At 40.8% G+C, this 23,682-nt stretch overlaps 1 protein-coding gene across 2 annotated transcripts in view; it reads right to left on the minus strand.

Annotated features, from left to right (window-relative positions):
- Nucleotides 1–1,292: 1,292 nt before the first annotated feature.
- GNAS (GNAS complex locus) overlaps nucleotides 1,293–23,682 on the minus strand; it is a 126,922-nt gene continuing 104,532 nt past the window's right edge. For both annotated transcript variants that reach the window (XM_058814878.1, XM_058814879.1), the window contains exons 6-12: nucleotides 9,423–9,477; nucleotides 9,002–9,075; nucleotides 8,513–8,571; nucleotides 7,244–7,364; nucleotides 6,169–6,299; nucleotides 5,588–5,655; nucleotides 1,293–4,735 (exon numbers count right to left, since the gene is read on the minus strand). In XM_058814878.1, coding sequence (XP_058670861.1) covers nucleotides 4,589–4,735; nucleotides 5,588–5,655; nucleotides 6,169–6,299; nucleotides 7,244–7,364; nucleotides 8,513–8,571; nucleotides 9,002–9,075; nucleotides 9,423–9,477 — 655 coding nt within the window. In that variant the 3' untranslated portion in view covers nucleotides 1,293–4,588. The remainder of the gene's footprint in view (nucleotides 4,736–5,587; nucleotides 5,656–6,168; nucleotides 6,300–7,243; nucleotides 7,365–8,512; nucleotides 8,572–9,001; nucleotides 9,076–9,422; nucleotides 9,478–23,682) is intronic.

A 23,682-nucleotide genomic window follows, 5' to 3' on the forward strand; every position in this document is an offset into this window, starting at 1 on the left:
TAATCTATGGCCCTGATCCTGCCTATTAAATTTAGTAGGAATTTTAACATCTACTTCCATGGAAGAGGTCTTAGGAGTGCCAGCGTTGTTAGGAATACACACAGCACATTAGGTACAGTTGGGAAGAGAATTTACTCTCTTCCACAATGAGTCACAGAATTTTATAACTTAGAACAACTTTATCACTCTTAAGACATTTGTATAGCACCAATCACCAAGAGCATTGTCACTAAGGCACTGGACTGGTACTCAGCTGTCACGGGCTCTGCCTCCAGCTCTGGGGTCAATCTCCTGTGTTTCTGTCTTTTGTTTTTACTGGCACATAACTTTTGACATTGGAAAATAAGATAAATAATACGAAACATCCTCCATCACTTACAGCAACAACACACCACGAGGAATTACAAGGTGCTCAAGTTCTGAAGCCATGAACATGAACAGATCTGTGCGTGGAGGAAATTAGCCTGCAGGTATCAATTCTGTGCAGCACAGTGGAGCAGTGTTAGCTTCCCTTCCTCTGCAGCTAGGACATGCCCTCAGTTAAATCCTGCCCTGATGCCACGAATCAAAACAGTTTTTAGATAAATGAAGAAAAGCCCTCAGGACTCCTGCCTATGACAGCTGATCCAGGATGCCTTCCTAGGCTTTTGCACCAAAGTCTGCTCCTACCAACTTGCAAAGCTTCAGTTTCAGCCTCTGAGAGCAGTTTTTGATGCTTTCAGAGGCAGCTGAATCCTTTTCTAGTCTGCAGTGGATTTATCTCTCCATATTATTAAAAAAGAAAAAAATCTTTAGGAGTTATCCCTACTCTGCTGCACCACACTGAAAGTGTGCTCTGATGCACAAATTACTAAAAGTTCTTGGGTTGAAATAAGTTACTGCAAATGCACAGTAGCTGATTTTGAAACCACAACATCTCTACAATTTATTATTATTTTTACAAAATACCCAAAGTGATCAGACCATATTGTAGGTTACTGGCTTGCCGAAGGTTGTTTTAAAATCAAAACCATTTCTGAGTTACAGAAGTGCCAAAAACAATCTTGAACCAGGTTTGTTTGTTGTTTTTTGTTATTTTCTTTTTAAACCAACCCCCATCCAACAAAACAGTTGAATAACTTAAAACAGAAACAAGAGTTTGTGTTGGAAACTGTTGAAAAACCAACCCACCAAAATCACACTTGAGCAGAAGCCTTGTATGGCAAAGATTCAGCTTAGGGCAGTTTAGTGCCAACCCTCCATAGGTTTACAATGGAAATACTGACACAACCTCAACTACAGTGATGCAAATGTGCCCTAAAAACACTGTATTTGCTTTTATTAATAAAAGTGGTAGTGTTTACATTTGCAGGTATCTTACACTTCAGCATCACGATGAATACTGAGTAGAATGAGTTAAGTTTTGGCTGTAAGGTCAGAAGTTTCCAAACAGATGAATGAGACAGAAGTGACAGTCCTCAATCATGAAAACAAGAAGTTCAAATAAATAAATAAAACAAAACTAAGAAATATGGGTAAGCATTAGGTTGGAATGGTTCAATTAACTGCAAATTATGGCCACTAAATTAGAGACAGAAGAAAACACAGTTACTTATTAAATAGCAAGCATTAAAGCTTTATGGTTTTGTATTTAAAAAAAAAAGAAGAAAGCTGTTAAAAATAAGACTTGCATTTACCAGGCCACCAAACTGCATGGACTAATAAAGAGACTAACAAAGGCAATACTGAGACATTAAGACACACACACGCTCCGTACTTGTGCAACTCAACCATATTCAACACAATTGCCTTTTTCCTCATATAAGAAAAAAAAAAAGCATCCCCTAAACATATCTGTTCATATAAAGCTTTAGGTTTCTTAAACTGTTGCTGTCTTACATAGCTCATTGTTATGATGTGTCCTCCTCATCAGAGGAAGAAGCTTATTTCGTTAATTTTTTAAATGGAGGTGCATTGTTTCTCTCAGACAAGAGATTACATTCCTCACACCACTACAGGTTTTCTCCATTTATAAATTTGGTGTTCACACCAACTCCTCCTAGGCTTAAAAAGATAAGGGTTGGCACTAAAATAAAGATTTTGGCTCCTGTAACTAAAATTAAGGCTCACAATGAATTTCCTTTCCACTACGTGTGTCCCATTTTTACCTAGTGGAAACGCCAGCCCTTCACCTACAGGCACTGGATACATTCTGAATTGGAGGGGCCTATTTTCAGTCATGTTTTCTACAGTTCCACAAAGTTCAGGCGGCAACTGTCTAAACCTGTGAACAGGAGAGATCATTCTTGAAAGGCGAGCAACAACTGCAGCTAACATTTTTTCAGCAATTCAGTGTCTTCTGGAAGTAATTCTGAATTGAGATGGGACAGTAACTCCCTCACATCCCTGCTCTCCTATGAAAATGGACTGTGTGATTCATTTTAAGACTTTAGCCACAAAAGCAAATGAAAAGTCACAATTCTGAACAGTTGCAGTTCTTAGTATTGAAAAGGCATCCGATACCTGAAGCAAATCTAGCTGCACAGACATCACTGACCAGCCTCACTTGGATTTAAACTGCATTTCTTCCCAAACAAAGTCTCTTGGGTGGAGGGAAGCTAGTGTGAAAGGCAAAGAGGCAAGAATTTTGGTGTTTTTGTTTCTTTTCCTTTTAAAGTCACTGCAGTTAAGATCCAGATCAGTTTAGGGGTGTAAATGAAGGGGGAACAGGGGTGTTTGAGTAATATAGGCTAACACTGTTCTAGATGTGTTATTACAGCTGTAATTTCTGACTCTGTACAAATTGTACACGTAGGTTTAGACACATGAAAAAGTAACACACTCACAGAGACATAAAACACCTAGGTATAAAATATAAAGCAGTGTAGTAGTTACTAAAATTACATGCTCTCTTATTGCTACAGTGATTTTTGCTCTTTTTTCTTTTTACTGTACCACATGTTGTTCTAAGCATATAATTTGCATAAATTATTCAAGTTTAAGAAAAAATCCACACATCTTCACTTTTAAGCTACTTATATAGTTAATATAAAACAAAAAAAGGTTCTAAAGTATCTCTTTATTAAAAGAGAAATAAAAATGTCATTTGAAACTGGAATTCAGTGGCCAAATCCAAGGGCAGTGCACACCTTGTCATTCCTTGTCGTTGCCCACGCAGCGCAAGCCGAGGTTGGTGGGTATTTGGCCCAGTCTAGAGATGGTCACCAGACCTGCATGATGCCCTACGTGTCTGTTATTGTTCTGGTTTGTTTGTTTTTGTCTTTAGCAAAAAAAGGACTATGAATGACCAAAGACTAACATTTATAATTTGTAGCAAAATTTGGTTTTATGTAGAAACAAGCCATGTTTTGCATTTGGATAGAGATTTAAATGAATTAAAGCTAAAAATTAAAAAGCACGATGCTGCAACATCTGGTCACTTGTTGAAGACCTCACTTTTAAAGTGGTTAAGTTTGCACAATTTGTACTTTTTTCTTTTTTTTTTTTCCTTTTTTTTCCTTTTTTTTTTTACTAAACAGTATTTTTCCTTCTTTTATAAACCAGAAAAACTAAACTACAGATAAATTTTCCCTACCTTGAGCTAATGCTGCAGATAGGGTTGACAAAGCTGTACAGCGCAATCAAACATACTTACATCTTAGCTCATTGTACAGGTACAGCCATAATCAAGGCACAAAGATCTTCTACAAGTTATTTTCAATAAAGTTGTACAAAATAATACATTTTACAGTCTGTACAAGAATAATAATCCAGCAGTAAAATAAAAAATGAGGGAAGGGAAGAAGAAAAAGAAGGGAAAGACTGTGAGGACTACAGTCTAGATAATGATTTTTAGAGCAGACGGGATCATCAGTGGACAAACTGAAAACAGTGTGTGGTTAACTCTTTCTGCAATCACAGGCCATACGCAGTTCAATTCATAAATGTCCATGGTTGTCTTTAGACCACCAAGACTGGTTTTAAAAATACCCTTCTGAAAGGTAGCAGTTGGTTTTTGCACTGTCTAGGTCTGTTGGAGAATTGTCAGTATTTCCGCCCAAAGCCACATTACAGTCAGAGAACCAAACTCAAGGGTCTGTCTTCAAACTTGGTCTGTGACTTGGCACCTTCGTTACTCGGATGCAGTGAGTGATACAAAGTGGAGATCACGGGTTATAGGATTATGCCCACAGCAGTGCTAAATTACCTAAAGTTTTCTCTCCCCCAATTTTTGTTTCAACGTTTTAATTTTTTCATCCCCAATTCTTTCAGGTGCTCCACATTCAGGGCTTTTAATTAATTAGGTTTTATTTCTTTTTTTTTTGTTTGTTTGCTTGGTTTGGTTTTTTCTCTCTTTTTTGTTAATAACAGTGTTAGGGAATCCTCATGGAAATGGCCTTTTAAGTGTTAGGGGCCATCTCAAACTGTCCGAGGGGTACAGAAGCAAGCTTAGAAGTGCTGCTATTGTCCAGCAAGGAGAAAAAGTTGAGGGGTGCAAATCAATGGGAGATTCAAACAGTTCTCTTCCACCCTATGTGGGCAAGGGTGTTTTTTTCTTTTTTTTTAATAAGGAACAAGGAGTCCAAAACACAGAAAAAAGTGCTCTCCATCACAACAACTCGTATTGGCGAAGGTGCATGCGCTGAATAATGTCCCGACAGTCATTGAAAACCCTCCGGATGTTCTCTGTGTCCACGGCACACGTGAAGTGAGGGTAGCAGTAGTGCCTTCCATCTCCACTTGCTGTGCTGATTCTCTGTGCAGAGCAAGAGAGAGACACTGGGTTAACAACAAAACCCCCTGGGGAACCCCAGCCCGTCCCCAGAGCTCGGCTGAATGAAGGCAAGGTGTGTGTGTGAGCTGTGCCTTCAAAAAGTGCAAAATGCCCACAGAGTTTTTACCTGAAACATGAAATTCAAAATGATCAGAATTATATGGTGAGGTGGTCACTGCAAGCTGGGGAATTTCAGAGAGGAATGAGAACTCAGGAAAATGCCATTATTTATATGCAGCTTTGGAGGATTTAGCAACTCAACTCCTAGTCCATTTGGCCATGAAAAAAAGCAGGATTTTGCCTCCCTGTACAAAGCTTTTATCCCTGTTTTACACTTACAGAAAGCCTCCCTCATCTTTTTGTTTTGCTCCATTTTAAAATGAATCCACAATTTGATTGCCAGGCTGTAACAATATTAAAATAAAAAAATCTATGTCCATTATAGCTTCAGCTGACCAGTATTGGGAAAGATAATATGAAAAGAACATTAATATCTGACAAAGGAGGCATCTCTTGATTAGTCTCTATCTTTAGAAATAATGCATGGAATAAAAACCTGGCCCCATTAATAACAGCAGGACTTCACTCATCTTTCTATTTGGGGTTTCTTAATTCTCACCAATTCTTTTACTATTTACTTATGTACAAACAAATATCCAAAAAGCAGCTAAGAAACAGTAGTAAAGCTCATAAATATAACAGTGGTTGATGCAATGTGGATGTTAAATACAAACAACACAAGAAGTGACAGCACTTTGCAATAGCAGAAGGAGAGCAAGAGCTTGGGTTTGGGAAGAATCACAGAAGAAATAGGCAAAGAAAGGAAATACTTACAAGAAACTCGTCTCTAATAAAATACTTGGCCCTTGTAACTCTGGGATCCTCACCAGGCTCTGGTGTTGCTGATTAATAATAAAAGAAGCATCTTATTAAAACAGGTGTTTTCTGGTAACAGCACCTAAAAATCTCAACTTACTCCTCAAATATGACAGAAATCCCCTTGGCAAAACTGACTGTGAGACAAGACAAACCATGACATTATTTAAAGCAGCGGGACTTCAGGAGAACAAGGGAATATTACAATGGCCACAGTACCAGGCATTTGACAGGTAAGAGAAATGTCCAGAGGCAGGATTAGGAGGAGTCCTGAGGACACATTTGTGACAAAAAGTCAGACTCTGATCTACACCAAAGTAAAAGGATTTTGTCATGATGAAATTATTAATATATTCAATGTTTAAGAGGCAGGAATATCTCATTATTAATACCTTAAATTAAACATTACCATTTGGCTAAAAGACATTGATGATTACATCTGCTTAAGAGTGTTCAAGTCTTAGCTGAAGCTACCAAAATCATCACAAATGTAATTAACAAGGAAATAATAAATTGCAAACAAAGCTTAAAAATCTTACCATCATCTGGTGTAGTGTAGCGAGCAAATTCTGGAAAGTAGTCTTCAATTTTAGATTTCCCTGCCAAAACTTTCTCTGCTAGTAAATCTTGTTTATTCAGGAAAAGGATTACTGAAATGGTCCGTAGCCACCTGTGCAAAATGGAAACCAAACACTGTGAGGAGGCACAGCCCAGATCATACAGAAACTTAAAATAAAGTAAATCACACAACATGCCTGGAAACAAGGCCATATGACACACTGGAATGATTTGGAAAGGTTTTTTATACCTGAATCCCAAGGGTGTAATTCCAGGTGTGCACACCCTGAGGTGCTCCCCACTTTGTGCTGTTAATCCAAACCCATCCCAGGGGAGACTTCCACCTCCCAGAGCACTGCTCCATCACCACTCTAATTACTTCAGCCTCATTATGGCAACCACCAATGAGTGGCTGTGCAGAGCTCTCTGCAATGAGCTGAGATTAATCAACATTACAGGTGGGAGGCTGTGACCAAAGAACCAGCCCAGACTATGCCAGGAGATGGGAACAACAGAGCCCCCTGTGCTGTTAACCCTGGTGGGCAGCTGCTCACTCACCTTCCTCCTCAGGGGGTGGAGGAGGAGGAAAGGGAGAATGAAAGCAAAAATATCTGGGGGTCAAGATAAAATATAAATGATGACTGTTTAATTAGTGAGGGGTAAGTAAAAGCCAGGAGAAGACCAAACAAGTGATGCAAAGGCAATCACTCACCACCTCCTGTGGGCAGACCAATACCCCCAAGCTGGGGAACCTCCCAAAATCCCCTCTTTTCCCCCTTACTGCAGGGAATGATGTTATGTGGCATGGATCACACCTTGGTCAGTCTGGATCTGCCCACCTGTGTCCCTGAGGATTCACTGCAGGGACAGAGTGAGGAACAGAGAGGGCTCTGCACACACTGCTCAGAGCATGAGTGTTATCAGCCTTGTTTTGGGCAAAACCCAAACCATGGCACTCTATGGGCTGTTATGGAGAAAATGAACTCTGTCCCAGCCAGGCCCCTCCACGAGTGGTGACAGGACCAGGAACCTCAGTGAGAAGTGCCTTTCACAGACCTGTTGTTCCAGATACTCTTGAAGAGGTTCAGTGCCTCCTGCAGCCGGTTGGTCTGATTGTCCTCTCGTATCACCATGTTGTAGCTACTGCTGGCCACCACAAATATGATAGCAGTCACATCTAAAGCAAGAAATACCCTTGAGTTAATGCCAAGCTTCTGAAGAAATACCCAGGAATAATGAAGTTCAGTAAGAAGTTGCCAGACTTTCAGCTCCCTGCAGAGAACAGGCTGGGATGCTGCTGCTGACAGCTTTGTAAGTAAAGGAATCAAAAAAGAAAGTGAAGAAACCAAGGAAGACAGGCAAGGCCACAGAACAGAAGCTGACAAAATGACAGAAAATGCAGGAAAGAAAGGAACTGGAGCAAGAGAGAGAAACTGAAGAAAGCCAAGAGGAGAATTTAAAAAAAATATAAAATGTGTAAAGAAAATTGGAAACAACCATGTGCTATCAGAAAAGGACAGGGAGGTCCTTGGGGGAAAACCTCAGGATAAACGGCACTTTTGATTTGTGTAAAGAGCAGTAGTAACAGCAGCAGGCTGCAGGGAATTCATGGTTAATTGCAGTGGTTCCCCTGTACGTGTTTCAGTGCTTGGAGCCCCATCTCCTCCCTGGGAGGCATTCCCAGGATCAGGATCCCTGAGCTGCTCCAGTCCCTCCCTCTGCCAGGCTCATCTACCTCAGCACAGCAGCACAGATGAGTCAGACCATGAGGCAACAGGAAGAGGAAGGAGCAGAGGTAAAACCCAAACAAATCTGTTACTGACAGCACAGAAGGAAATACTGCCCAGTCCTTCCACACACAGAGACAGTGTCCAGGTGATTCTGTGACAGGAACTGTAGCAATTTGCCATGAATTCCAAGTTGCATCTCTAGGATCTCACTGTAACTGTTCTACAAAAAGGTGGACTTTTTTGTGTAACTTCATTGCTATTTCGTCCAAACAACAAAGAAGTCTAGGCTGGCAAATAATGCACAAAGCCACCTCCAAAAATATTTGATTGATGGAAGAGAGGGAAGCCAAAAAAATGGACAAGCTGAAGTTATCGAAATAAAATTCCTCTCCACCTGCATTCTCCTTGAAGATGTTCTGTGTAGTTACAGGAGCTTCCATGTCAAGAAAAAACTCAATGCTGTATGATAGTTATATAACTCCTTATTGAGCTACATGGAAAGATGATGGATTTCATACAGATGAGAAAATGAAGATTAGGCACTACAATTCTGCAGAGAACTATTTTATAAAGCCACCAGAAATTCTAATCCTACCATTAAAACACTGGATCCATTTTCGGCGTTCATCTCGTTGCCCTCCAACATCAAACATACTGAGAAAAAAACATAAATCCAGTCAGTCAGAATCATTTTGTGCTGGGTTTTTTGTTTGTGTCTGCATGCAAACAGAAAAGGTAAGAATAGAACTTCTTAGAACTTCTGCGTTACAGAAGTTAAAGGGAATCTTGGATTACAAGAACCTGAACAGGTAAACAATCCGTGAACACAGGCATGGAGAGAAAATAGATTTAAAACATTTTGTTCTTTGTAATTTAAAATAAAGCATACCATTAGCATTTCATTTTCAAGCCAGACTACTAAATTAGAAAACCATAAAATTCTTCCTTTCTATTAAACACTGATACTTGAGAAATACAGTAGGCTCAATGAATATATGGTAGGCTCTCCTCCCAGTTCACCTTGGTTTTTGTCTGTGTTGTATTAAAAATTATAAAAACATAAAAAGGAAAGAATTATACTTACTGAAAATTTACTTTATCCACCTGAAACTTGGTTTCAAAAATTCCTGATGTCAAAACTCTGCATCTGAGAAGATCCTAAAGCATAAGGGGAAATGCATTGATTCAGCACAGATACTTGGTGAGTTTCCATATATCCAGTAATGGAAATAAACCCCTTTTTGTCCATGCTGTACCACAACACCACTGGAACAGCACTGGAGTGTTCATTGTCACAGAAACATGATGGAAATCTTATAAGTGATGTAACCTTGCACATCATTTATGTGTATAAAAATAATGCAAAGGACAAAGCCATTTTTACTGGAATACTAAATATGTACAATGCATGGCAATACCTGAAATGGTGACTGGAAAATGAATTAATTACCCCAAAGATGAAGGGGCAGATAAATGGTGCAATTTCCTCCCAAAGCCCCACGTACCTGGTCAGACGGGGTGTACTCGTTCTGTTTGACTATGTCAATCTTGTCTAGAAAACTGCAGAGAGGAAAGAAAAAAGAGAAACTCATCACTCTCAAATAAGTCAAAACGTCTGATGCTTTAGTAACTGACAGTTCCCAGGTAAATTCTGGTGCATTTTAATGCTCTCAGGCTCACAGAACGATGAAAACTCACGCTGGAAAGGCAAAATTCGGGATTTTGTACCATTCCCAGCAGCGGCCGGCAGAGGGCTGAGCGCAGCTCAGTGAATCCATCTGGGAACCCCATCCAGCCCCTCCCGCCGGCTCCCCCAAAAACACCCCGGGGTTTAATTTGGGACATTTCTTCACAGGATCCCAACCTGGAACTGCTGCTGTGAACCTGAAACAACCACTCGAGCAAATTGCCCACATGTATTTCCCCGGAAAGTAAAATGAGGATTTTTAAACAACTTATCAACTCTGTAGTTCTTTAGATAAATGGAAGCCCTTAAGCAATTTCAGTACAAGTGAGAGGGGACACTGATTTTTCTGTCAGCTGCTGCTTCAGTGTTTCAGTTACTTTCTGCAGCAGCAGCAGTATTTGGCTAAATGGGTAATAAGAGATATATTTCATTCAAATTCATAGGCACTACCTACAGATCATACTCTGGAGTATTTAACTTTTTTTTTACTAATTAACTATAACCCTATCTTTTACTTCAACTCAAAGATCAAAAATCTCAAGGAATTAGTGAATTCTGCTCTGTTGTGGTGGCAAAGCAGCAGCTCAGGATTCAGATTTATGGTGTTTGCCCCCAGTGCCCCACACCAGGTGCCCCTTGCTCAGCCCCTTCCACTTCAGCAATGCTTCACCCCTACATTAATGATTAATCAGCCTTTAAACCAATAGGCCTTGAGCTCCCTTGGAAATTCCTCTGCATGAATTGTTTCCTCTCTGAGGCAGAGATCACAAAGGAAAGGTGAGTTTTCCCTGCCTCTTTAATGTGCACTAACAACAGCCACAGCTTCTATGGGGGAAAGGGAGCCCTGTCCCAGATTCACAAATCAAAGCCCAAAAAGCTCCAACTAAAGCCACCACTGACACAAGTCAGCTCCAGTTTCGCCTCTCCTGACCTCCTAAAACACCTAATGAGGAGCAGGGAAAGGGGGGAAAAAATCCTGTATTCTGGCTTCAGTACAATGTCCTTTTCTAGATGATCTTGCTTCAGAGACACGTGAAAATTAATTTTTGTTTAGACTGAATTACAGAATTTTAAACACATTAGAATGTATCTTAAGCTAACACGTTACAAAAACACGTGAGACAAAGTGCAAAGATCAATTTCCATCAGGGAACGTGACATGGCCACAGACTCACAAGGATAAAGTGGTGACAAACTGTGCTCTGCAATTTGCAAACTGCATTTTTTCCTCATATCTTCCAAGCTGTTAAGTAATTTTTTTTTTTTTTAATCCAAAGGGAGGATATAAAACTCAGTGTTGAGTACACAGAGGATGTTAAATAAGTACAACAGCCCTGAGTTCCAAGTAGCACGAGTGTTTCCACCCCATCCTCTCCCCTCAGAGCAGTTTCAAAATCACGTGGCAATTTCACAAGTTGGAGGATGCTTGAAAAATGTTCCGAACAGAACATGTTCATCAAGATACAAAGGTGATTACTGCAATCATTCTGCCTTTCTGGATGAATTTATCCAAGCAGAACATTTTATGCTGGGTTCTACAAGAGGTGGGTTTTTGGTTTTGTTTTGGGGGTTTTTTTGTTGGATTTTTTTTTTTTCATTTTATTTTTAACCACTCAGCTAATCAGCTTAATGGATTTTGGAAACTGAAAATTAGAAAATAACAACAAGATATTGCTAAAACCTGGAACTGAAAGTACAAACCTCTTACTGTTGTTTATGCAGACTATTTTTAGGCCCATGATTTCCTTGAAAAACATCAGCCACATAGGAGCAGTAGTACTGTACTAGAGATGAATTCCAACAGCAGTGCTCATGCCAGGTAAAACAAATTCAAATGGAATAAATATTTCTTCTTCCCCCCAAAACAAGCTCTAACATTCAGCAACATCTGATACCCCTAACAATGCTCCCTGGAGAAGGAAGTCTTTCACTGTGTGACAGACACCAGAAAACGCCTCCTGCTTCCAGGGCATTTTGGGGAAAATGGAGCACAGTGATGTGTTCCATGAAGATTTTTCCTTGTGCCTTTCCTCAAAGTCTGCTGCAGCAGCTTTAGAAAGGGCTAAAGGTGTTAAAAAGCAGTTTGATTTTTTTGCTCGCATGTAAAGAGAGGGAATTGTTCTTTTGCTTGGTCAATGTAAAAACAAATATGAGCAGAAAAGGGGAGCAGAAATTTGATCTGCTCTGATACACCTAAAATAAGGAGCAACAGCGGGAGCATGAGAGTTCAGAAAACATCAATACACTGAGTTCAGAGACTTCTCAGTCAATGTTAGTCAAAACCAAACAATTTATCCACTAAATTAAACTAATAATCCAGTCAGATGAGAACAAAGCCCAATTCAAAATAAACACAAATTTGCCATCATTAATTTCTATTTTTAATTCTTGCTATGCTCTACCCAAAACATAAGTGAGGCCACTTGAGTACAACTTTGTGTGCTGAACTCACTGCTGTGAGATTGTTCTGAGCCTCCTGGAGAGGTGCCCACCATCTACTGTGTCAGCAGTGAACTTACAGGGAGAAACACAAGTGACCTTGATGAAATAATTCACATAAAACTGTCAAACCACAAAACCAAATTTTATACTGCGAGCAAGCCTTGAACCAAGTTACAAAGTTAGTGTTGTGTTTTTGTTCTGTAAAATCTTCCCAGAGATTATATGGAAAAGCTATTTTCCAGAAAGCAAATAATTCATTCAGCATTGCTGCCAATTCTCACTTTGGGCCACATTCTGAACATGACTAAATAACAGGATCAGCTACTGCTCTGCAAAATTCTGTCACGTACAAGAGGCTCTTCTGCCTGTGCTATAAAACACTGATACTGCTCTGACACACACTGACAAAAAAACCTCAAAAGACTTCAGGTTATTTATTTGCAGTCAGCAACACTGAGAGGAAGCATCTCTAGGACACCGCCACCTGTGCTCTGAGATATTAAAATAAAAGGTATTAACGAAAAATTAAAACAATCTGAAATAAAAAAAATATGCTGCACTTTTGTGTCCCTTTTTTTAGCTTAGGGAAGGAAAACCACATGTGAAGTGTTCCAAGAAGATCTTTGTGACAGATAAAGTGTCTTCAATTTTAAGGGCAGATTCACAGAGAGCTACACAGAGGCTTTCCTTAGCTCCAGCAGGTCTGAGTAATTAAGCCATACATGTATCCTCAATTCTTTCCAAGTCTTAACTAAAACTATTATATCAAAGCCATGTCCCAATTTTCAGATGAAGATCTATGCCAGTACCTGAGTTATTCTGGAGTTCTTTCATCCAGAGAGAGCTGCTTTATCCCTATGGAGGGATTTCCTGAATGAACAGAGCCAGACAAAACCTGCAGCTTGTTTTCCCTGCTGGAAAGGTGTGTGACACAAAATCCTCCACCTGAGAGCCAGCACAGCCTCGCTGGCTGGGGCAGCACGGGAGGGAACTCGGGCTCCTTCTCCAGCATTTCCTGACAGCCTCCTCAATAAACAGCAACTGAAATGTTTCTCTCTCTCATCTGACAAAATGGTTGGCACACAGGAATTATTTTTTTTTTTCTGCTTTGTGAAGAAGAGCTTTTGTTTTCAGCCTAGAACAACACTGGAAAGGTGTCTTCAAACACACCTATATTTGAGGAGCTTTATTTCCATCAGGTTTTTTTTCTGGTCAAGTCATAACTTGAATTTTCATATAAAATGTCTCCCTTAAAAAAACACAGTAAGATTCATCGTCAGTGTCAGAAAGACATTTCATGAAATCAAGATTTCAATCCCAACTAAAGACAGCACTTATTTATAACTTAAAAGCCTCAACAGTAGCAGTGAAACTCTGCATTTGTGAAGTTCCCTGCCTCTGAAAGCCTCGAGGTATTTTACAGACAGTAAATCAGACTTCCAGCTCCTGCCTGCCTTCACTGAGCTGCATTTCCTGCCTCCACCATCTCACCCCAGAATGCACACATGGCATAACCCTATTTTAAAGGCAGGCACTGAGTAGTTAATTGCCCCAAGTCCCTTGAGTCAGTGGAAATGATTTTCCATTTTTCATTTCCACTGAGTCATGTGTTTCTACCAAGATATTACTAAGAACCCACCAGAATATTACTAAGAATTATCAAGATTTTACTAAGAATTACACTGGCATTTCCCCTGATCACCTCTAAAACAGTCTTTCCAATTCAGGTTTCTATGACCAGAAAGAAATTAATATTTTTTACTGATCACCCTAAAGACCAAACTGCGCAAATGCCCAGCAGATTTGTATTTATCTACACTCCAGCAGAACTACAAAGTACTACTTAAAAGTAGTTTTAAGCTGAAATTTAACTCAACATTAACAGTGTTTATTGTAAACAAGAGTGCATTTTTTATTTTTCAGAACAGACCATGCTTTCCTTCTGCTTTCCTGCCTTTTTAGTCATTGCCATAATCCTTTATGTTATTCAGCAAAGCTTTCTAAAAGCTCTGCAGTTAACTATTTGGTAAATTCTTTCTTCAGCTATGCTGTCTGTGCTGAGCCAGAGACACAGGATGAGCACAAAGATAGAAAACTCCCCTTTAAAATGATATTTGTGTGTGAATGAACTGACTGTCCCTCAACTCTGTCCCTTTCTGCTGCTCAAAGCAAGCAGGGTAGAGGGGGGAATCCTGTTCCTCAAACTGGTGATAAAGATTTCAGCTGGTTTATTTTGCAATAGGAGCAGAGCTGCAGGCAGATTTACAGGAATGATACAAATAAAACAAGCAAATGTTCAATCTGCTGGTATTTAGAGTGTCCTGCAAACATGGGCAGCACATGAAACCAAACTTGTCAGGTTTTCCTCAAATTAAGATACAAATCTAAGCTGGGACATCAATAGGTTTTGACTGTTTTTTACAGATGTACTGGTACTTTCTATTATTTGCAAAGAGGGAGATTTTACTGCTGAGGTGGTCACTAAAAATGTGCCACAAACGTTACTGGAAAACTGAAAATGCTCAGAAAGGTAAAGCTCTATTTTCTCCCTAAATAAAACTAGATAAGGAGAGAGAAAATAAATTACAAAACCTTTGTAATTACTTTAACAACTTTACAATCAGGAAAGAGAAAAAAAATCTTTATAGAGACAGGCACATAGGGACAGTTCTGTACCAAGTATTATTGGTATAATTAGGACAGCTTTATATTGCACCTAAAACCATCCCACATACGATGTCCCTGTAACAACATCCTCCATGTCAGTCCTCAGACATAAGGATCCCATTGAAAACCAGATTTATGTTGGAAATGAACCTCGAAATGTAGCACAAAACATGAACAGAAGTAAACCTAAAGTCTCCAGAAAACTTTCCCAAGAAGCTGCAAACACTTTGATTTCCAGTTTCAAGTCAAAGCATTATTATGATTTCCTTATCGAAATTGTAAGAAAGGTTTTCAAATGTCTAAAGCTCAGAATTTAATTATAGACGGTGTCAATGCACACATATCCCAGAAAAGTGATTTTGAGAGCGGCCCCAGCTGTAATTCCAGAAGAACCTCGAGCATTCCAGCCACTTGGAGGCGGAGGGGCACCATGGGTCTAATTTTGAACAAATAATGAGAAAGCTGAAAAGTATGACTCCATATATTTGGAATCATCTTGTGGTAATCAAGGTTACAGTTCCTTATATGGCGCGGAGAACATGAAGCACACACAAAAAAAAGAGTATTAAAACTATGGGGTACAAAGAACTGCAGCTATCCCAAAAAAACCAGGACGTGCCAGCAAAGCCCCTTTAGTTTTGTGTCTCTGGGAAGTTCAAACTTTGCCCTAAAAACGAGGCTGGTTCCGCAGGCAGCTTTCCCAGATGAAAGCAGCACAACTCCGGGAGGCATGAATGAATTTCAGACAAACCCAGCAGAAGGCAAAGCACCCTTCAAACACTGCCAGCACTCCAAAAGGGAAATGGGGAAAAGGTAGGAGAAAGAGAAAAATCTATTTAAAGAGGGTGTAGTTGTCTCTTTTTTCCTTTTCCCCCCCTCTCTCTCCGCCTGTCTAAAGTTAGTCTGGCTTAGAGGATGCACTAACTTTCCCAATCAGTTTTACATTACAGCACAAGTCCAGAAATAGCTCCCAGCCGCCTTGGCCTCTAGCACGGTTGCCATGACAATGGAACCACAGGGCTATAAATAGCTCATCAGCACCAAATCTTGTGAGACACATCTGGAATGGGGCCAGCCCAGCCCCGGCCTGACAAATAAAAATAGGCACAGGCAGTTTCAAAGGCTGGAAAGGTGCAATGTGGCTCGGGCTGTGCAGAGCAGGGCAGGGAAACGGGTTTGATTGCTTGTTAGCACGAGATTTATTTGATAGGAGATTGGGAGAGGTATAAAAGTCACTTTATTGCATACTAAACAGCCAGCCTTTCTCTAAGGTCTATTTTTCTTTCTTTTCCCCACCCGTCTGCAGCACAACCACCCCGCTTTTGAAACTGTAACAATGCAGCCTTTTGCCCAGGAGACCATTAAAATAAGGAAAAACAGAAGGGAAGAACAGAGATCCTCCAATCTTCCCCCCCACAAGTATTTCTGTACATTTTTGGCTGAAGCGCATGGAGTGCTGCTGCGGGTGTGACAGGGATCCTGGCTGGGATCCTGCCGGGCTGGAGCCTTTGCTCCAGCTCAAATCAGCCTCAGGCAGCCTGGAGAGGGACAGGGCTCCCAAATGCCTGTGCAGAGCTGCTCTCAGCATCGTCCCTTTGCACCACAGCACATCCCACCCCACTGCCCAGAGCCCACTGCTGCCCCACTGCCTCTGGAGCAAGCGCTTTCTCACACTTAGTGGGTGACAAAATGTCATATTTTTAGCACAGGCTCTTGATCAACCCATTCAATTACATCCAAATTATCTGTGTGGGAACAGAATGTTATGTCAAAAATGTTATTCAGTGTATTTGTCAATATTACTCAACAGAAGCCATTTGTATAATGAGGAGATTCAATATTTTCTCCAGCATAGGAAAGCAGCAGCTCAGGAACCAGACTGAAGTTGTGAGATTTTGTTATTTCACAGCCACTGGAAGTAGTAAGTCAGCGTGATACAACACAGAGAACACCACTCCCAAAATATAAAATCCTAGCTGCTCTATCAAAAACCAATAGAGACTACAGATGGTGATCAAGAAACTGCAACTATAATAAGCATTAAGCCACAGTAAAATCTCTTCTGTCTGCCAGAAAGGCACCGTGTGTGCACTCCCTGCAAGCTGCACCATCAGCCCACAGGATTCCTTTAGGTCCCTACATGGATATTTTCATTGCTAAAAATTGTAGAGTTACTTCCACCCAGGCTCTGAGCTGTGTGTAAAGTCCCCTGCCTTTCCCCACATCCAGTTTGCTCCCTGCACCTCAACAAGGCACACCAGGAACAGCAGCTTGCACAGAAGGATTTTGGATAATGCACTTTAATTTATTTTATCGGTTTTTATAAAGATACTCCAAGTTAGTCTAAGAGTGTATCACCAGCTGCAAGTTCTGATTTAAATAATATAAAAATTAATTTTTTTCTTAAGAAAGCAACTCATACATCACTACAAGACAGCCCTTTCTGGCCCACATAAGGGACAAACTTTCTCATTTTATCTGGGGGAAAAGATGAGGGGGAGAGGGCTGTGGAGTAGCACACTACATGAGATGACTATTTTCCTGTTTTAAATCTTTTTTAATTCTAAGCTAAAGTCACAGACCTTATATACTGCAGAAGAGACCAAAAAGTGCATCCCTCCTGTGCTCTGTGGATACTGAATTTAGAGAGAAACTTGAAATTTAATAATTTTTCACAATCTAATATAATTTAAATCTGTCAGGTTCAATAAGGATCTTCTTAGGCTTAAGAATATTTGCTGTTAACTTAGACTAAAGTGTCTGTTTAAGTAAAGTAAAATTCAAAATTAAGAATTTTAAGTGAAATTTGAATATGAATTTGCTTGAAATTCCCCATATTTGATTTCAAATAAGGATATGAAATCTTCCTTCAATCCCATATGCCATTTTTAAAATGGCAACAGCCTATCTATGTTATAGGTGTACATCCTCTATGGTAGGCTGCTCTGAGCAATTAAAACAGGTGAACCTAATTGTGTTCCATCCAACTATTTTTATGAATCTTGTCCTCAAGATCTGTAGCTCCCTCCAGTGCCATCAAATCAGTAAAACTGATTTCAGCTGAAGAATTAATAACATCACTAATAAATTAAAAATTATGTTAACAATTAAAAATATTAATAAAAGTGCATTCAGGTGATAAAAGAATTAACAAGCTTAATACTCCATACTGGTTTCCCTAAACTGAAGAAACAGAGCCATCTGCAAAACCAGATACAATGAAGGTTCAGACAGTTCCCACATTTTTTCAGCTTGTGTGTGGCTTGAAACCCTAAACAGGGAGAACACAGAACCAGGCACTTCCCCAGTCACTGCTGGAAAAATGGGCAGCATCATTTGCAACAGGGATTTTAGGGACAAGGCTCAGTGGAGTGACAGGACCTCACGCGACAGAGCAGGAGTTCTGAACCAGGCCCGAGTTTGCGCAGGAATGAAGGAAGCAGTGACAGCTCGGGGAAGGAATCAGGCCCCAGATGGGCCCAAACAATGGGGAGACAGAGCTCTGCTGGGCCCTGAGCAGGGGGCTGAGGGAGGACTTCCAAACACACTTGTACAAAGATCTTCACAAAAATAGTTTGTGCATATTTAGATGCAAGATAGAAATCCAGTGCTGGAATCTTGTCTGCTTAAGCACCATCCCAGCTGAGATTTTTGTTCAGTTTGGGAAGTTGGGTTCTCTGGCAAAAAGGCAGTGATTGTGACTCTGATGCTGCTGACAGGACACTGAAATGTTCATTTCTGTCCCGTGATGGGGCTGGAAGGGCCTGGGACAGGACTGAGGACCTGGCAGGACCTGCTGGCTGACAGTCCCACACCTCGCAGCGCTCACATTTCAGATTTTGCTCTCCTCAGAGCAATGTGGCTTCCCCCTCTCCTTCTTCTTTAAATGTTCTGCTTTCAACCCAGCAAAACCAACTCCAGACCTCTGAAAAAGCAGAGGCACAAACTGGCACCTGGAGTTGAAAGCATCTGTAAAGAGCACAACTCTCATTTGGAACTGAGTTATAATAATACAGTAATTATTTTTTTCTTTTTCTTGAAAACATTTGCTTGACTATGAAATTTAATACCAGGCAGATTAAAAAAAATATAATTTTAAACCAGGCAAATGACACAGAGCTACAACAGCATTTTATACTGTGAATTTTGAGCAGGGCAGGGACACTCATCTTTGGCTGCAGTGAAAAGCAAATATCTGGTTCTGTGTTCTGCCATACAACAACATGAAGAAGTCAAGTTTAAGTGCTTGTCTGTCCCTGGCACACATTACACTCAGGCAGATAAAAGCAGCAAGAAATCAAACTTGAAGCCAAAATCAAAGGTAAACAATAAAGGTGACCACACTGCTTCTGTGGAAAAGCCATTCAGAGGAGTCACCATGGTTCTGGAATAGTGCAGTCCTCTTTCATTCCCCATGAAAAACCTTTCAGTCACCCAGTTTCATGGTTCTGCTTTTTGTGGAGTGTTTTGCTACTCTTAAAAGGAAAATCTAATACAGACCCTCCATCTTTGCTTACTCGTGTGTCTGTGACAGCATCAACACACACCACTGGCTATGCAGTGTTTCCACAAACTGCATTTGGGTATTTAGTGCTTTTAAGCCTGCAATTAAAATGGACACCACGTAGAATAATGTGGCTTTACAAAGACTCACAAACAGCCCTGATTTAACAAGGGACATGACAAGTCATTTTAGAATCTTTTAAATACAATATTTTGGCCTTCCCTCCTCTTCCCCACTGACCTAACTTGACTCAACTCACTCTGAAGCAGAATTTAAATCATTACAAAAGTATGAACTTTAAATCTCACCTCTGAAAAGACACAGCTGGTTATAAAAGACCTTAAAATAGTACAAAAAGCTCTAGTCATTCAAATGAATGTAAAACACAGTAGGACAGACTTTGTATTTACAAAACATATTCTAACATTTGCAAAATTTGTTTTTTCATGCGGACTTTTCTAAGCTGTGTGCTTTTAGTGCTGGAGTCACAGAGAATTTAGAATGAAGTGTGCACAGGAAAAGTAAAATCCCTGACAAGGCACAACCTCCTCCTGTTTCCTCTCTCAGCCAGAGTCCCAGCGAGGTTTTCCATGGCAGTCCCTGGCTCACAGAGGGGAGTGAGGGGTGCAAAATGTGGAATCCAGACAGGACTGGAGTGAGGGGTGTGGGTGAGGGATGGGGAATTTTGAGACAACTCTTAAATCCCTTATTCTCTTACTGGCTTGTTTTGCAATGTTAAAATGAGGAAGTCGTTCAGCTGCTTTGGGTGGAATTAGCTCTTTTGAACGAGCTTCATTGACTCTATTTATTACTTATATAAAAGTGTTGTAATCAGTTAAACAATTCCTAAATGTATTATTCACAGAACATAAGTATTTCAGCATTACAACCCCAAAAGCCCCTCAGCAGCAGAAGGCACAGTTCTATCTTCAGTTGGAACCTTAGAAGAATGAACTGTGAATTAAGATTCAGGAGGTACCAGGGGTGACACAGACACACCACCCTTCAGCATCCCCACTGGCCTCCCTGCTGGCAGCCTTTACACAGGCCAAGCACCGGCACAGCCTGGGCAGGGCACCTTCCTCCCCAGCCCCATCCCTCTCTCACACAGCTCTCTGGGCTCCCAGGCTGTGCCACAGCCCTCACCACAAACCATCCTTCAGCTGAGGCTGGAGAGAGCCTCTGAGCTGAATTACCCTGGACAGAACTGCTCCATTTCAATTCCTGCCACGTTCTCTGGAAACCTTAACACCAGCCCCACCTTCCCTCTGGGGATGAGGGCAAGGAGTACAACAAAAGAAAGAAAGATTCTACCCACTGAGGTCATGAAGCAAGTATCAAATGTGCAGTGAGCTCTACCTGTGCAGGGAGCATGGAACAAACACCAGGAGGTGGGGAAGAACTTCATCTCAGTGGGCATTAATTCTGAAATTCCACTGATACTGGTTTATGGTTTTTTTTTTTTGTTTATTACACTGAAAAGAAAGTATCACAGAGCTATGAGTAACAACTCAGTTTTGCACCACCAGTGGGTGGACTCCCCATCTCCTGCACTCAGTCACAGCCAGGCAGCAGGGAATCCAAGGGAAGGAAAAGCCAACCTAAAGAGCCCAAGGTATCCACTGAAGTTCCAAAAAATGTCCAAAATCCACTGGATGACTAAAAGCCATGATTCCAGTGGAAAACAAGTACATCTTCACCATCTCTTTGTCTGCAGAGGGCAGTGTCTCATGTTTGCATCTCAAATGGATGAAAACCTAAACCTAAATTACTCATTAACAGACTACAAATTTCCTCTTCTACATGAAAGAAGCATTTAAAGAGTCTCAGGAGAAGAACTGAACTAAAAAAGACACTAAAAGCCATGGGTATAATTGCTGCTGTGGGAAAGACAAGAAGGGGTCTAAAATGGTATTTCTCTTCCCCAAATATTCCCACATCAACATTTGTTAAGTCCCAGCTGGGGCTTCTGGCCGCCCAATATCCAAGCCTGTTATTTTGCAAGAAGACATAAACCCAGCAAGCCTCTTAGAATGTCTAAAGAAGCACTAAATTATGTACAGCACCCTTCAGATTGCAGTCTAGGTTCAAATATATTTCTAAAACTTAGTGGCCATCAATCACAGCCCACAGATCTGGGAATAAATGTGTAATCCAAAGCTGTGCTGGGAAGGGGAGGCATGAGGCAGCTCCAGAGGAACAATCCTGGGCTGGCTCACCTATTGCTCTGATACCTGTAGCTGGCAACTGTGTGATTCCAGAGTGCTGGAGACAATTCCAGGATTTCCATTTGTTCTGCATGACTATAATTAGAGCTTCCGGATCGTGGCTCACACTGACAACAGCAGCAAAGGCTTCAAGGTGGGAGAGACCCAGATCAGATGGGCCAGGAGAAAGTCTGCAGAGAACACTCACAGGTTCTGTGAAAGGGAGGTGTGTTCCTACATTACCTACCTCGTATCAGGTGCTTATTTATCCATACACAGTCTATAAACACCATAAGCATATGTGAAACACAGCTTTTATCACACAACAGCACTTTAACTCCACTTCCTGTCCTCAGCAGCAAATTATTAATTCACCACAAAAAAGGGGTGTCTGAGCACAGCAACTGGTACATTACACACAAGTTAATAATATGTTAACTACTAAATATAGCCACTCCTGCTTTTCTTCTGCATTTTGCTGCCTAAGAGATTTTTGCAGCATCTTGCACACACTGTGCCCTGCCTGGATGGGGATGCTCGGAAGCAGTGGCAGGTGCAGAGCTTTCCAAGCAGCGCTTTTCCCTCACGCCATCCCACCCACGTTCAGCTCCAGCCTGTGGAACTGCACTTTGCTGCTCGGGAGGAACGCACACGCACAGGAAGCCCAAAGAACACACTGCCAACAAGCAGATGAGAACATTAAAAAAGATCTGAGATGCTAATAAACCGTGCCAGAATTACACACTGCATCTAAATACAGGCTTTGAGGGAACACCACTGGAGTACTTCTGCAGATAAGCATATCCCTCATTTTAATTAAGGAAGACAAGTTCCCTCCTTTGAATGAGCTCACTTCCATTAGAGAGACCTGTTTTACTAACACATCTTATGATTTTTCAGTTTCTTTGCTTAAAGATAACAGAGTAGGGAAGAAAAAAAACCTTAATGCCTACATAATTTACATTTGGGTCACTGACTTTCTTGCTTGTGGCTCCAAACATCAAGCCTTTAAAAAACCCCACAAGCCCCACACTGCTCTGCAGCAGAACTTCCTCATGTTACCTACATTCATTTTTATCAGCACAAACTGCATATATTCAGTCGAATTACAGTCAAAAGGTATCCCAAGGGGGGGAAAAAAAACTTTGACTAACATCACAGTCAAAAAATGCAACTTTTTAAAAGCTGTCTGGGCACAACCCTGAGGAAGGTGCTTGAGGGGACCCTGCTTGAGCAGAGGTGGGACTGGGTGGCCTCAGTGGTCCCTTCCAACCAGACCCTTTCTGTCTGATCCAGTGATTACTGGTTTCTAAGAAAGCATGCAGGGAAACTGCTGTACATTTACAGAGACAGACCTAACTCTGCAGAGAAAAATCTGTTTCACCTTTCTGCATTATGGTGCCTTGTGGTGTGCACGTCAGGAATAAACGTGAAACAGCTCAGAACTTAAAAAACCCCCGTTGTTTAAACATGGATATTACAACCTGATTCACCCTGTAAACCACGTATGTATAAAAGCAGCATGTGCTTGTACAGATTCTGGTAATTACAGAGGTTTGTTTCAAAAAACAACCGTGTTTCACACAATACAAACACGGTAATTGTCACATTATCTCACAATCTACATTGTGATTTCAATTATGCACAACAAAGGGACTGCTCGTGAGAACTGAACTGAGAAAGTAAATCACACCCCTCATAATAATAGTAACAAACCTGTGTTCATTAGTGTTTGTTTGTTTTTAAAAGGTATTTGTCCAACTACTACAAACATCTCTTGCAGACTGGTGAAAAAGAAAAATGCACTGGGTGCGGCATCAACCTTCCATTTGTAAGACTTGTCTTGAGGGAAATCAGTTTCATATTCTTCAGTGCCACGTGACTTTATCAGAAAACCACAGTGCACAATTTTGGCATAATTAGCAGGACCTTCTGAAATACAGCCCAGAAGAAAGCTCTGAGGGAAACAAACACATTTCACATCATTAGGGAAAGTTACAGCTGAAATGGAGGTACCAGCCTCTGCACACAACAGCAGAAATCCCACCTATTTTTAGTTCACAATTCCAATAAGAAAACAGTTTGAAGTCTAACGAAATTATCTTGGTGACAAATTTAATGGACTGAACACTAAAGTTACTATTTTTAAGTAGAGTTCCTAATTATCCTTCAAAACAAGAAGCAATTAAGCAGCAGTGGAGCTCCAGCTTCCCAAGCGTCTGCAAGGCTCGGCTCCAATCAGATTGAAACTGGGAAGT

This window comes from Ammospiza caudacuta, chromosome 15 (genome assembly GCF_027887145.1).
Source record: "Ammospiza caudacuta isolate bAmmCau1 chromosome 15, bAmmCau1.pri, whole genome shotgun sequence".
Taxonomy (NCBI): Eukaryota; Metazoa; Chordata; class Aves; order Passeriformes; family Passerellidae; genus Ammospiza; species Ammospiza caudacuta.